This window comes from Lepus europaeus, chromosome 10 (assembly GCF_033115175.1).
Source record: "Lepus europaeus isolate LE1 chromosome 10, mLepTim1.pri, whole genome shotgun sequence".
Classification (NCBI taxonomy): Eukaryota; Metazoa; Chordata; class Mammalia; order Lagomorpha; family Leporidae; genus Lepus; species Lepus europaeus.
This window is the reverse complement of record NC_084836.1, coordinates 99,405,681-99,418,558: the sequence shown is the minus strand read 5'-3', so window position 1 is coordinate 99,418,558 and position 12,878 is coordinate 99,405,681. Positions and strand designations below refer to the sequence as shown.

General features: G+C 61.2%; 1 protein-coding gene across 1 annotated transcript; it reads left to right on the top strand.

The window, feature by feature from the left end:
- The first annotated feature begins 341 nt into the window (after positions 1–341).
- Positions 342–6,673, top strand: NRSN2 (neurensin 2). The gene is made up of 3 exons (XM_062202317.1): positions 342–416; positions 3,144–3,338; positions 5,262–6,673. The coding sequence occupies exons 2-3, from the start codon at positions 3,153–3,155 to the stop codon at positions 5,682–5,684; spliced, it is 609 nt and encodes a 202-aa protein (XP_062058301.1). The 5' UTR covers positions 342–416; positions 3,144–3,152; the 3' UTR covers positions 5,685–6,673.
- Positions 6,674–12,878: the final 6,205 nt, after the last annotated feature.

Below are 12,878 nucleotides of genomic sequence, written 5' to 3'. Positions count from 1 at the left end.
GGGCCTCCTGGGAGGCGGTCAGGGAGAGAGGCGGGGCTCAGTGCGGGCTGGGGTGGGGGTTTCAATGCCTGGATGGGTTAGAGACTCGAGAGAGGATCGAGGTGTAGCGAGAAGACAGACGCTCGGCGAGGGGAGCTGGGGTGGGGCCCAGGCAGGGGCTGGGGTCTCCACAAGAGGCCTGGGGTCCCAGAGCGAGAAGGGAACTCAGGAAGGGGCGAGGGGCTCAGAAGCTGCAGGGGCCGCCGCGTGCAGAGCCAGCCCCCGGGGCGGGCCGGCGCCCCCTCCTCCCTCCGCCCCCGTGTCACCCCCGCCCGGGACTGCAGCGCAGGCGCGGACCCAGCCCGCGTTTGCTCGGCTTCAGCTCCGGCTCCCGCTCGCTCGCTCGCTTGCTCGCCCGGCGGACACCGCAGGAAGAGGTGAGCTCAGCAGCCCCCCTCCTCGGGGGTCTGAGGGTCCCCTCTTCCCCCTGCGGTGTCACGCTAAGGGCAGGACCTCTGCGATGTGCGGGGGTGGGGGTGTCCCAGAAAGCGCCAGGCCCCTCGCGGCTCCACCCCTTAGGGTGGGCGGAGGCTTCAAAGGACTCGATCTTTAAGGGCCGGTCCTCCCCCTCTCTGCCTCAGTTTCCCCCAGGGGAAAGGACGCGGTTCGCCTCGCAGGGTCAGGTCAGAAAGAGGGAGCAGTAGAGGAGATGTGTCGAGCAGGGGACGACAGTCCGACTGCCCTCGCCCCCCGCCCGGGGAGGCAGCCTGGGCGGCAGGGGGCGCGGGAGTGGGCGGGTCTGGGGTCTGGGGTCTGGAAGGTAAACAGCCAGTCAGTGCCGACCACCGAGTCCAGCCGGCTTCGCCTGTCGCCTCCGCCGCCGCCGCAGTGGCCCCCTCCTCTGCCCGCTTCTGCCCACCAACTTCCTCCCGGCGCCGGTGGGGGACACCTCCCCAGGTTCCCCTGGCAACCCCGCTACATCCTCGGCGCCCCCCCCACCCCGCCTCCCTGCAGACCTAAAGGGGGCAGGCAGCCGAGGGGAGGCCCCGCCAAGGTCACCTTCCTGCGCCCGCACGGCCGGATTGCGGGGCTGCACACCTGCGGCGGGTCCCGGTGAGCTGCGTGCGCAGTGGGAGCTGACCCGGGCCGCCGGTCCCTCTGCCCCCTTGCCTGGGGTCCCTAATCCGCGGGGACCGACGCTCTTGCCCCCGCCCTTCTCCCAGAGCCTCCCACGCGGGCCAAAACCGCAGTAGATCCTGCCCCAGACCTCTCGCCCTCTCCTGCCTCCGCTCGCCCTGGCCTCGGCCTCGGATTGCTCCCATTCTGCGGGACTTGGAAAAATGCGTTTTCCTTTGGTCTGCTTCCTTGGATTGAGGGATGGACCGCTTTACTCACCGCAGTCCTGGCGCTGCGGGGCTGTGTCTCTCAGGCAGCGCCCCACTCTGCGTGTGTGCGGGTGGGTGTTCCTCTGTTAGGGGTGGGTTTCTGTGGGGAGAGGTGTGTGTCTCTGGGGTGTGTGTCTGTCTCTGTCATGTTTGTATCTCAGTGGGGTGTGTGTCTTTGTGGGGTACGTGTGTCTGTGGGGTGTGAGTGCCTCTGGGGTGTGTGCATCTGTGGGGTACATGTGTCTGGGGTGTGTGTCTCTGGGGTGTGAGTTTCTGTGGAGTGTGTGTGTCTGCGGGGTGTGTCTCAGTGGGGTGTGTATGTATGTGGGGTGTGTATCAGTGGGGTGTGTATGTGGGGTGTCTCTGGGGTGCATGTGTCTGGGGTGTGTATGTGGGGTGTGGGATATGTATATCAGTGGGGTGTGTGTGGTGTGTCTCAGTGGGGTGTGTGTGGAATGTATTGTGGGGTGTGTGTCAGTGGGGTATGTGTGTCTGTGGGGTGTGTATCAGTGGGGTGTGTATGTGGGGTGTCTCTGGGGTATGTATGGCTATGGGGTGTGTTTGTGGTGTGTGTGTGGGATGTATTGTGGGGTGTGTGTCAGTGGGGGGGTGTGCCTGTGGGGTGCGTGGGGGTATGTTTGTGGTGTGTGTGTGGGATGTATCTGTGGGGTGTGTGTCAGTGGGGTGTGTGTGCCTGTGGGGGGTGTGTATCTGGGGTGCGTGTCTGGGGTGTGTGTCTCTGGGGGGTGCGTGTGCCTGTGGGGTGTGCACATGTGCCTTGAGTCTCTGGGCAGAGATTTGGGGGCCCCAGCTGATGGGAGGAGAGAGTTATGGGCAGTCTGTGTCCCCCCCTCAGAACAAGCCTTTGGTTTTTTGGTTTTTGTTTGTTTTAAAAAATTTATTTACCCATTTGAAAGGCAGAGTCACAGAGAGAGAGGAAGAGACAGAGAGAGAGGTCTTCTATCTGCTGGTTCACTCCTAAAATAGCCACAGTGGCCTGAACTGGGCCGGTTTGAAGCTAGGAGCCAGGAGCTTCCTCCAGGTCTCCCACGTGGGTACAGGGGCCCAAGGACTTGGGCCATCTTCTGCTTTCCCGGGCCATAGCATAGAGCTGGATCGGAAGTGGAGTAGCCGGGTCTTGAACCGGCGCCCATATGGGATGCTGGCACTGCAGGAGGCAGTCCCACACGCTACGCCATGGCACCAGCCCCAAGCCCGTGGTTTTGTGGAAGCTCTCAGAGGGGCCATGGTGGGGGAGGCAGGGGCACAGCTCCATCCTGGCCTGGGTCTGGAGTGTGGAGACACAAACACCTTCCGCTCTTGGAGGTCCCTAACTTTCATCTCCTGTGGGGCTCGAATTCCCTGGGCCTCTGAGAGGGCGGCCGTGAAGGGGGACTTCTAGGGGGCTCGCAGCCTGGGAGCCAGGTGTCAGCTGGGCCCTGAAGAGGAGCGAGACTGGTGGGGTGGAGGGAAGGGTCTCTCACTCCAGCCCCAGGCCCAGGAAGTTCAGGAGGAAAATCCTAACAGGCTCCAGTAATCGGATTATGAGCCCTGCTTTACAGATGAGAAAAGAGGGGCCCAGAGAGGCCTGGCCATGGAGCAGTGGGTCTGGGGGTCCACTCAGGGCAGCCAGGCTCCGGGGCCCACATCTGCCGCTGCCCGGCTCCGGGCCTGGTACTCAGAGCTGGGGCTCGGTCCGAGTGTGACTGGAGACAGGGGGACGGCCCCATGGGCAGCTGCCCCTGACTGCGCCCTCTGCCCCACCCTGCCCCCTCCCAGGAATCTACGATGCTGAGCTGCACTCGTCCCTGCGGCTGCAGCCATCGCAGCGGTGTGGAGGACGGCAGGTGCTCTGGGGTCCGCTCCTATCTGCACCTGTTCTATGAGGACTGCGCAGGTACAGCTCTCAGTGACGACCCAGAGGGGCCTCCAGTGCTGTGCCCCCGCCGACCCTGGCCCTCCCTGTGCTGGAAGGTAAGGCCAGAGGAGCGGCTCCCAGCATTCCTGGGATTTCATGGAGGAGGTGGGGCTGAATGTGAGCCTCAGAGGATCCAGCCGGGTGGAGTAGGAGTTTGGAGTCTTGTGTGTGTTCAATCAACAGAAATCCCAACTCGAGTGGGTGTGAATAAAGGGAAAATCGTGCTCATTTTCTACATGAGACCACAGGCAGGGTGCCTCCAGGCAAAGTTTGATCAAGCAGTTTAAACCATCACACTGAGGACTTTGCAGTTTCTCTTAGTTCTCTGGCTTCCCATGGTGCCACCACCCTAATACCCTGGAGGCATCAGGGTCTCCCCCAGGCGTGGCCTGAGGCATCAGGGTCTCCCCCAGGCGTGGCCTGAGGCATCAGGTCCTCTCCTAGGCGTGGCCTGAGGCATCAGGGTCTCCCCCAGGTTCCCTGCTACCTTGCTGACCTTCAGACTGTCAAGAGAAGCTAGCTCCTCCACTGTTTCCTAAAGAGACTATGCAGAATAGCCAGAAGCGAAAAACACATGGAGATGTCCACGACTACCAGGACAAGGAGTGCCTAGGTATAAGTCTAATACATTTACACACTGTGTGGGAAGCTACAGAACTCTGATGAAAGGCACAGATGAACCAAATCAATGGAGAGATAGTCCATGTTCATGGATGGCGAGACTCAGTGCTGTCCAGATGTCAGCTCTTCCCAGCCTGATCCCTAGATTCAAAGCTACTGCAAGCAGACCCACAGCAAGTCCTTGTGTGGGTTTTCTGCAGCCTGATTATACAATTCATAGAGAGGGGCCAAGGGTGCAGGACAGCCAGAAATCTAGTTTGCCATTTACAAGAAACAGTGCTTCATCCCCTGTGGTCCTGGCCAGCCCCGATCTAATTCGCATGACCCGGGGCAGGGAATGGGCTCCTCTCGCTTACATCTTGCTGAGTTGCTGGGTGCTACACTGGGTTGCCATCGCCGGGGCAGCGGGAAGATGGGAGAGAACTACGGCTGAGGTCACAGCAGCCAGGGAGCATGGCTGGCCAGGGTGCATGGTGTGGGGACAGAAAGGGAGGGACAGTGAGCCGGGCCCCTAGGATGGGCTTCATTCTTTGCAAAGTTCCAAAGAGACTGAGGCAGGGGTCTGTCCATCTGCTTTCCAAGGGCTTCCCTCCAGTAGGAAGGAGAGACACCGACTACAGCCTCAGTGAGGTGTGTGGAGTTGGAGGGCATTTGGTCACAGCACTGGGGTGATCAGGGAGGTCTTCCAGGAGAAGGTTGGTATTAAAACCATAAGCGTCTTCTTATTGCCAGGCAGTGCGCTGGGCTCTTGGGAACAGTTAGGTGTGGAGACGTGGTCCCTGCCCTCAAGGAGCCCCTAGGCACGGATCACGTGGTCATTCGGCAGGCAGCCACTCGTGCTGTGCTGTGTGCCAGCACCATGCCAGGCACACGAGCCTCAGCAAGCACTGTGCATGCTCTCGCGCAGTTCTCAGCCCGCTGGGACACGTAGACATCACTCACACAGGAATTACAACCCACACTCCAACGTGCTGCAAGGGACAGGCACGCAGGAACAAACAGGCATGGGGTTTTTGTGGAGGGCAGCGCAGGAGGCCTGATCCAGTCTGCGGAGTCTGGGGAGCCTGGCTGAGGAGGCACGTGCTGCAGTGAGATCTGAGGATGTACAGAGAGACAAAGGGTGCAAAGGTCAAGGGGACAAGATGGCTCGGGGAGGGGGGACTCAAAGCTGGCCAGAGGCAACCACTGCTGGAGGGAGCCAGGAAGGAAATGGATCAAGGAGCCTGGAGATTCCAAACAGAGCGTGGTGGTTAGCAGGTGTGTTCTGTGGTTTCAAGGGGTTCCCCGCAGGTGCAGTTGGGATCCAACGTGATCCCTCGGCCCAGAGCCTCCCGCTGACGCTGACTGCCTCTCCCCAGATCAGCCTGTCTTCGGGGACCCTGCTTCTGCTGCTGGGTGTGGCTGCCCTGACCACAGGCTACGCGGTACCCCCCAAGCTGGAGAGCGTCACCTTCAGCGAGGCCCCCATATTGGATCAGCGCGCGGCCGACTACAACCAGGCCCTGGGCACCTGCCGCCTGGCAGGCACAGCGCTGTGCGTGGCAGCCGGCATCCTGCTGGCCATCTGCCTGTTCTGGGCCATGACAGGCTGGCTGAGCCAGGACACCAAGGCGGAGCCCGTAGACACTGAAGCCGACAGCCACGTGGAGGTCTTCAGGGACGAGCCGCCGCCGCCGCTGTCCCCCGTCTTCCGAGACGCCAGTGGCCGGTCGTGGCTCTCGGCCCCTGGCAGCCGCTTTGGGCAGCCTGTGCAGACCGTCCAGCCCTCACGGGACTCATGAGCTGCCCGCATGGCAGCTCCAGGAGGCGCCAGAGCCCTCCCTCCTCCCCACCACCCCTTCTCTCTCTGTGTCTCCCCAACGCCTCCCTGTGAACGGGGCCCCTACCTCCTAAGACCCCTGACGACCCAAACCCCTGGGGGCAGGGTGCCAACTCAGCCCAAATGCCAGCCTTCATGTCTTCCCACCCTCTTCTCCTGCCCCAGCCCTTCGGGGCAGAACACACGGCCCCCAGCCTGTCCCCACTCCTCCCTCTGGGACTTTGGTGGGCCAGGCCCTTGTCCTGTTGGTCCCTGCCCCTGTAGCAGGAGGGGTGTGGGCCAGAGTCGGAGACCTTCCAGTTCTCCCCAGGGTGTGAGCTGGGCAGACAGGATGGAGGAGGGACCGGGCGCTGTCATCCTCCCAGGGCCTCCGTCCGAGTGGGCCAGCGAGCTCCCTTGAGCTCCCCCTCCAGGTTGGTGTGCAAACCTTGGCTCCTCACACTGTGTGTGCTCCCTGCACAGTGCCTCTGACCCCAGGTCCACCCCGCGATGGGCAGTGACTACCCCAGTTTGCAGGTGAAGTGGCTGGGGGAGACTGAGAGATCGTGTGTCCCAGGTCACAGTGCGAGGCCATCTGCGCTGTGAGACCCCAGCGTCCTCTTGGACCAGCTCTGGTTCCACAGCCAGAGGAGAGCCCTGCACCTTCCTGATCCCCAGGGGACCTCAGGGGTGGGGGACATGGCCCAGAGACACAGACGGATTAGGTCGCTAGGAACCAGGGGCAGGAGAATTGGGGTGTCTTTGTCTGCCTCCTTGGAAACCGCCACTTCTAGTCCTACCCTGGTGACAAAAGGGCGCCTGCCTGTACCACCAGGGGGCGCTCCGACACAGCTCACGGATCCCGCCCCTCACTCGGGCCGGCTCAGTCCCCAGCACTGACCCGCTGGCCCTTGTGCCTCCCGCCGCGTCCCCCTCCTGCACCCTTTGCGTCCCACCTTCCCTTCCAATAAACAGCTGGGGTGGACCCCGACTCCTGCCTTCTCCCCCGCGGCTGGGGCCTGGGGAGGGAGGAGCGACGCGGTCTCCCCGCTGATGAGGTGGATCTCAGCGCTGTCCTGCTGGGTCCACTCCTGAGAACCCACTGCCCCCACCCCAGGGGGAAGGTGAGCGGTGGAAGGGGCGACCATCGCTCAGCCGACCCCTGTGGGCCTTACCAGGGCTTCCAGACCTGCATTCCTGCCACCTGGTGACTGTGGCGGGGAGTGCGCTGGACACAGTGGGCTCCTAAGCTCCAGGCAGTGTTTCGAGCTCAGCTGGGTCTCAGCTGAGCTGTTCCAGGCCCCTGCTGGCTCAGAGAGGGCAGCTCCACCCATGGAGTCCTCCAACGTCAACTTGGCCTTGGAGATAAACCCTGGACCCCACCCCAGCCACTTCTCCCTGTCCCCTGGGCCAGGCCAGCCCCTGCTGGAAGCCTCCCACCTCCCACCGATGCCGCAGCTTCTCCCTGCTCTCCTGGACTAAGCCTTTGGCACCCTTGCCCCCACGCATATACCCTCCCCAAATCTGATCTCTACAGAGCAGCCACGTGGATCCTGCTAGGACTTAAGTCGGCGCAAGTTCCTCCTCTGGTCAGAGCCTCCTACGGCTCCTGCCCAGCTCAGAGCGAAACCTAGAACCCACCCTGTGGCCCTCAAGGTTCCAGATAATTTGCTGACCCTCCACCACCATCACCACCCTTGCTCTGTACCCTCCACTCCCACCACACCCAGTTCCTGGGTTTATCTCAGGCCAGACTGGCCCCATGTCCCCCCCCCCCATCCCTCCTCTCAGGGGCCCAGGGTAATGCAGGGATGCCGCCGCCTGGACCAGACATGAGGGGGCTTGGGGCCTTGGCAGGTGCAGTGCTGTCCAGAAGCTGAGCTCCTGGGGGAGAGAAACAGGACCCCGGGGAGGGGGGCAGGGAGGGCATGGGGTCCATGGAGGGGAGTGGGCAGTGGGTCAGTCCACCAGGACTCCAGCCCCTGGGAGAGCCTGGGCAGCTTCCTTGCTTCTCGAACCCCAGGATTTTAGTCTCTAAAGTAGAGACAGCAAGGTGCCAGTCTCAGGATGCTTTCAAGCCCTAAAGAGCTGAACTCGGTGCGCTGCTCGAATCCGTGCCCCTGGGCCTCAGAAAGAGAAGTCCGAGGCCCAGACTCAGTGGGGAGCACACAGGTCAGGCTCCAGGGACGTGGCCAGGGAGCAGGACCACACTGCTCACCGTGAGAGGGCAGGTGCTGCGAGCGGACGGCATGGGGCGGCGTCCAGGTGGCAGCCAAGCCCCTCGGCACCAGGCTCTGGGCTCGGTGTCACCCACAGATCAGCTCTTTCAAGGTACCAGCACCCCAATTCCCAGGAAAGGAACCTGAGCCCTGACGGCTTAAGCAGCCTGGCCAAGACTGCACAGCACACAAAGGTGCAGTTTTTTTAAAAAAGGAATCGTTGTCTTTATTTGAAAGGCACAGTTGGGGTGGAGAGAGACACAGAGAAAGAGGTTTTCTGTCTGTTGGTTCATGCCCCAGAGGGCTGCATCGGCCAGGGCTGGGCCAGGCCAAAACCAGGAGCCAGGAACTTCCTCCCAGACTGCCACGTGGGTGCAGGGCCCCTAATACTCAGGCCATCTTCTACTGCTTTTCCCAGCCATTAGCGGGGAGCTGGATTGGAAGTGGAGCAGCAGGGACTCAGACTGGTGCCCATGTGGGATGGCGGCACTGCAGGCAGCGGGCGAACCCACAGCGCCGGCCCTGAGATTGTGTTGCTCTGAGCGGACCCACGGGTGCTTGCCTGTGTCTGTGTGTGCCATGGCTGTTGTAGCCATCTGGGGAGTAAATCAGTTCTCTGTCTCTCTGTCTCTCGCTCTCGCTCGCTCGCTCGCTCTCGCTCTCTGTAACTCTGCCTTTCAAATAAATGAATAAATCTTAAAAAAAAAAAAAAAGAAAGAAAGAAACACAGTCCCTTTCCACAGCGAGAGCTCAGTCCTGTGCAACAGCGCTCCAGGGATGGTGTGCATGCTTGGAGAAAAGCAGCCTGCCGCCGGTGACTTCACAGGCAGGTGGGTGCCTAGGTAAGTCGGCCGACTCGTCCAGGTTCTTGAGTAAGCATGTTACATGCCTGGACGCACATGTGTGCACACCAGCAGGTATGCAAATTGTTCTGAGGCCGTGGACGTGTTGCCACATTCGCTGTGTGTTTGTACGCTGCTGCTGGGTGGTCTCAGCACCACTGTGTTTGAGTCAGCGTGGCTCAGAGAAGTGAAGTGGCTTGCCCAGAGTCACACAACTGTCATCAAACGCTGGGGTTCAAACCCTGCTCCTTTATCAGGGGGCGGAGGTGTCCACCTTCACTGCTGAGCGGATGCGCCCGTGTCTGAACCGCGGTGCTGTGTCTGGCTTCTCACTTTGGCCTTGGCTGTGACCTTGGCCATGCCGTGTCATTGTCCATACTGCATCCCCATGTGAGTCTGTTGGCAGGCGTGCTCTGAGAGGGGACGAGTGATCTTGGCCTTGCTGTGAGTCTCAGCCTGGGTTGGTGTCGCCAGGTCTGTGAGCTTCCTGTCCTAGCCTCACCGCGACCCGGAGCACAGGGCTCAGAGCCAAGCTCCGGGCTCTGGGCCACAATGGCTGTGGTGATGGAAGAACTCACAGGATTTCATAAGCATCTGCCCTAGGGCAGGGCTGGGGAGGGGAGGGGGGAGGAAGACAGGGTGTGCACCGGGCTGTGCACCTGGGCAGGGTCCCAGGCCAGGTGTGGCAGAACTGCCGGGATGAGGCAGCCAGGGGGCACTCCGCAGGTGCACGGTGTGTGAGCAAGAGGACAGGACCGCATCTTTGCTGGCTCCTGGAGGCCCTGGTGAGGGGCAGATGGAGAGACCAATGAGTAAGTGAAGGGTGATTGAATTAATGACGGCAGCAAGGAGGGTGGGAGTTCAGGTCTTCCACAATTTTTTTTTTTCAAAGGGAGGGGGAGTCGTCCATCCACTGTTCTCTCCTCAAATGGCCACAATGGCAGGGCTGGGCTAGCCCAAAGCCAGGAGCCGGGAGCTCCCATGTGGGTGCAGGGCCCCAGGCACCCGGGCCGTCTTCTGCTGCTTTCCCAGGGCATTAGCAGGGAGCTGGCCCAGAAGCAGAGCTGTGCCACAGCCCCAGCCCCTAGGATCCTACTTTCAAAACTAAGTCAGACCTCACCCTCTCCCTTCCTCTGCTTCAACGTCCTGGGGTTCCCAGAATCGCTTTCAAAAGCCGGTAAAGCGCCAGGTGGCCTGAAGCTCCATCACCTCAGGTTTCACCTGCAAACACCCGCTCTGCAGCTGTCCCCCCCTCCCCCGACACCGCCCACCGAGCCACGCAAGCCCCCTTGCCCCCTTGGAGCCTCAGCTTAAGCAGAGCCTCAGCTTAAGCCTGAGCGGCATCCTTGCAGACGGGGCCCGGCCCCTACTAGACCCCTGTCCCTCCCCCCCCCTCCCCGGCGCCTGAACTCCGGGCCTGTCCCCCTGTAGCGCGCACTGTGGTTTATCCACTGCAGGAGTCCTGTGGTTCTCCCCGCTGTATCCCGGCCATGAGAACGTGGTCTGGCAAGTGGGAGGGACCTGCAACCACCTGTAGTGTGAACGCTTACGGTTTAAACCGTATTGGAAGGAGAGACAGGCGATGGATGGATGGGTGGGCTCGTTGAAGAGAGGGCAGAGGGAAGGATGGAGAGGAAGCTAAAGCAAGCCAAAATGCGAGCAGAATCCCCGTCATGATGGAAAAGATGGAGTGCGGCAAGTGCGAGACAGGGAACCGTACATGGGTGTGGATGGACCCGCTGAGTGGCCTTTTACAGGTCCCCGCTGGCCATGGCCGTGGAGGCACGGGCTGCTTGGCCCCAGGTCCTTGGTTTGGCTTCAGGAAAGCATTGGAAGGAGGCAGGAAGCAGCAGATAGTGAGAGAAGGTTAAAACACTTCCTTATAAAATCACCCGGGCCCAGGGTAGGGGTGGGGCGCCGGGATGGGCTGTGTTTGACATTACCTGGGTCTCTTGGGGGAAGGGGAGGTGCATGGGGCGCGGCTGGGGGGGGGGGGGGACCTGGACTGGGCTGTGTGTGTCATTACCTGAATCTCTGGGGTGGGGGGGGAGAGGTGCATGCTAATGAGGGGCTTTCCTGCGGAGGTTTCCCGGAACCCAGCTACTGCCCCTTATCACTCCCTGCACGCCCCTCGTTTGCTGTCATGGCAGCTGGTAGGTGTGTCCCTGAGCGTGTAGTGAGCTGGCGGGCAATCTAGGGCAGCACTGGCCCCTGGACTGGTAGGGGCCTGGTCCAGATGGGGGCTCTGTCTATCTTCAGAGCGTGGGAAACCAAACCCATATCATGTAGGCCTTGAGCTCGTAGGAGTTCTTATTTCCAGGGGGCTCACCTGAGCCCTCTGCCTCCCTGTCTTAGCCATATGTGCCAGCCAACATTTCCAGAGCAGAGCCTTGCCACATCCCACCTGTGACCCTGACCTCAGAGTGCCTGGCCCTTCTCCCCCTGCCTTGACTCAGCACCTGCCCCAGCCCGTCCCCAGTGGCGGCTCCCACCCTGCTGAGTCATGGTCTTGGGCTGAGCAGGAGAAAGCTCCAAGTTCAGCAGAGCCCCTTGGCCATCCTCAGCCTGCGGGGAAGGGGTGGGGGGCAGGGAGGACCAGGAGGGCCGCAGGTGTGGGAAGCTGCGCAGCAGCCCCTGGGGTTTGACAGGAAGTCCGTGGCCAAGACTGGGGTGAGGGCCAAGCTTGGTCTGGGGGCTGAGGTCACAGCTAATGGGTTACAGCTAAATCTATCTCCAGGTTTGTAACTCAATCAAGGTATAGAATCGAAATCCAGGTCATGGATCAGGGTGGGTGCCCAGTCAGTGACCAAATCAGAGCTCAGGTTAGGGCCAGGGTCACGGCCAGCGGCCGGGTTTCAGGCTGTGTCCACTGTTTCAGGTCAGAGTGCGGTGGGAGCCCTGAGTCGGGCAACAGGGCTGCCTCTGAGTAGAGCCCAGGATCGGGCTGAGTCAGGATCTGGCACTGGCCTGGTCTGTCTCCAGGGAGGGACTCTGTGATTGGGGTGGGCTCTGGATTCCTGGAGAGCTCCTTCCAGCCGTCTGAGCACCTGTCCCAGTCCCCTCCATCTCCTCGCCATCCCCAGGTCACTCCTGAGGGCCAGGCCTGGCAGCCTCCCCAAGGCCCCCAGGGGCCATGTGCAGGCAGGGGCTGCAGGCAGGGCTCTGTGCACCTTGCGCAAGGCTTTCTGATGCAACGGGCTCCACATCCTCCCCCACCCCCTCCAGCTTTTCTCAGAAGGGGAAGGGCTGGGCAGTGCCTGGGTGGAACACACACAATCCCCTTGTCTTCCTGGCCTCTGATGGCTTCGGCACCTGCAGGAGATAGGAAGGCAGAGGCTGGGGGAGGGGGCAGGCGACTCAGCCTTGGGGTGGGGGGAGCTGGGGCCCCCTCCTCCTCCCAGCCTGGCCATGAGGCTGCCCTCCCCTCCCCCCTCCCCGACACACCAGTGATTATGTCCCTGAGCCCTAGCCAGCTGGCTCCCTCTGCCCTCAGCACAGGCCTGCACTCCCACAGGAAGGGAGAGGACTCTTTCCAGGGAGGGAGTGGGACTCCCCCACCCCAGAACCTTCTGTCCCTCTCCACGGCACTCCTGAAGCAGGGGGACCACTGGGCCTCGCGGCCCCACAGGGCTGCACTCACCCCAGGCTTTTGCGGGGGTGGGGCACAGATTCCAGCAGGAAATGTAGCCGCCCTGAGCCGTGCTCGGGAAACAGCTCTCCCATCATCCTTGGCTGTGCTGGAGTGTGCACGTATGTGTGTGTGCTTATGGGTGTGTGTATCTGTGTTGGGGAGTGTGTGTGTCATGTGTGTATGTGTATGTTGGTGCATATGTGTGTTCTTATGTGTGTGTGTTGGTGTGTATGTGTGTGTTGGTGTGTATAGATGTGTTGGTGCATATGTGTGTTGGGGAGTGTGTGTTGATGTGTGTATGTGTGTTGGGGAGTGTATGTGTGTTGGGGAGTGTATGTATGTGTTGGTGTCTATGTGTATGTCGGTGTGTGTGTGCTTATGGGTGTGTGTATCTGTGTTGGGGAGTGTGTGTGTTGGTGTGTATGTGTGTTGGGAAGTGTATGTGTAGTTCAGTCACCCTATCAGGAGGACAGATTGTGCTCTGG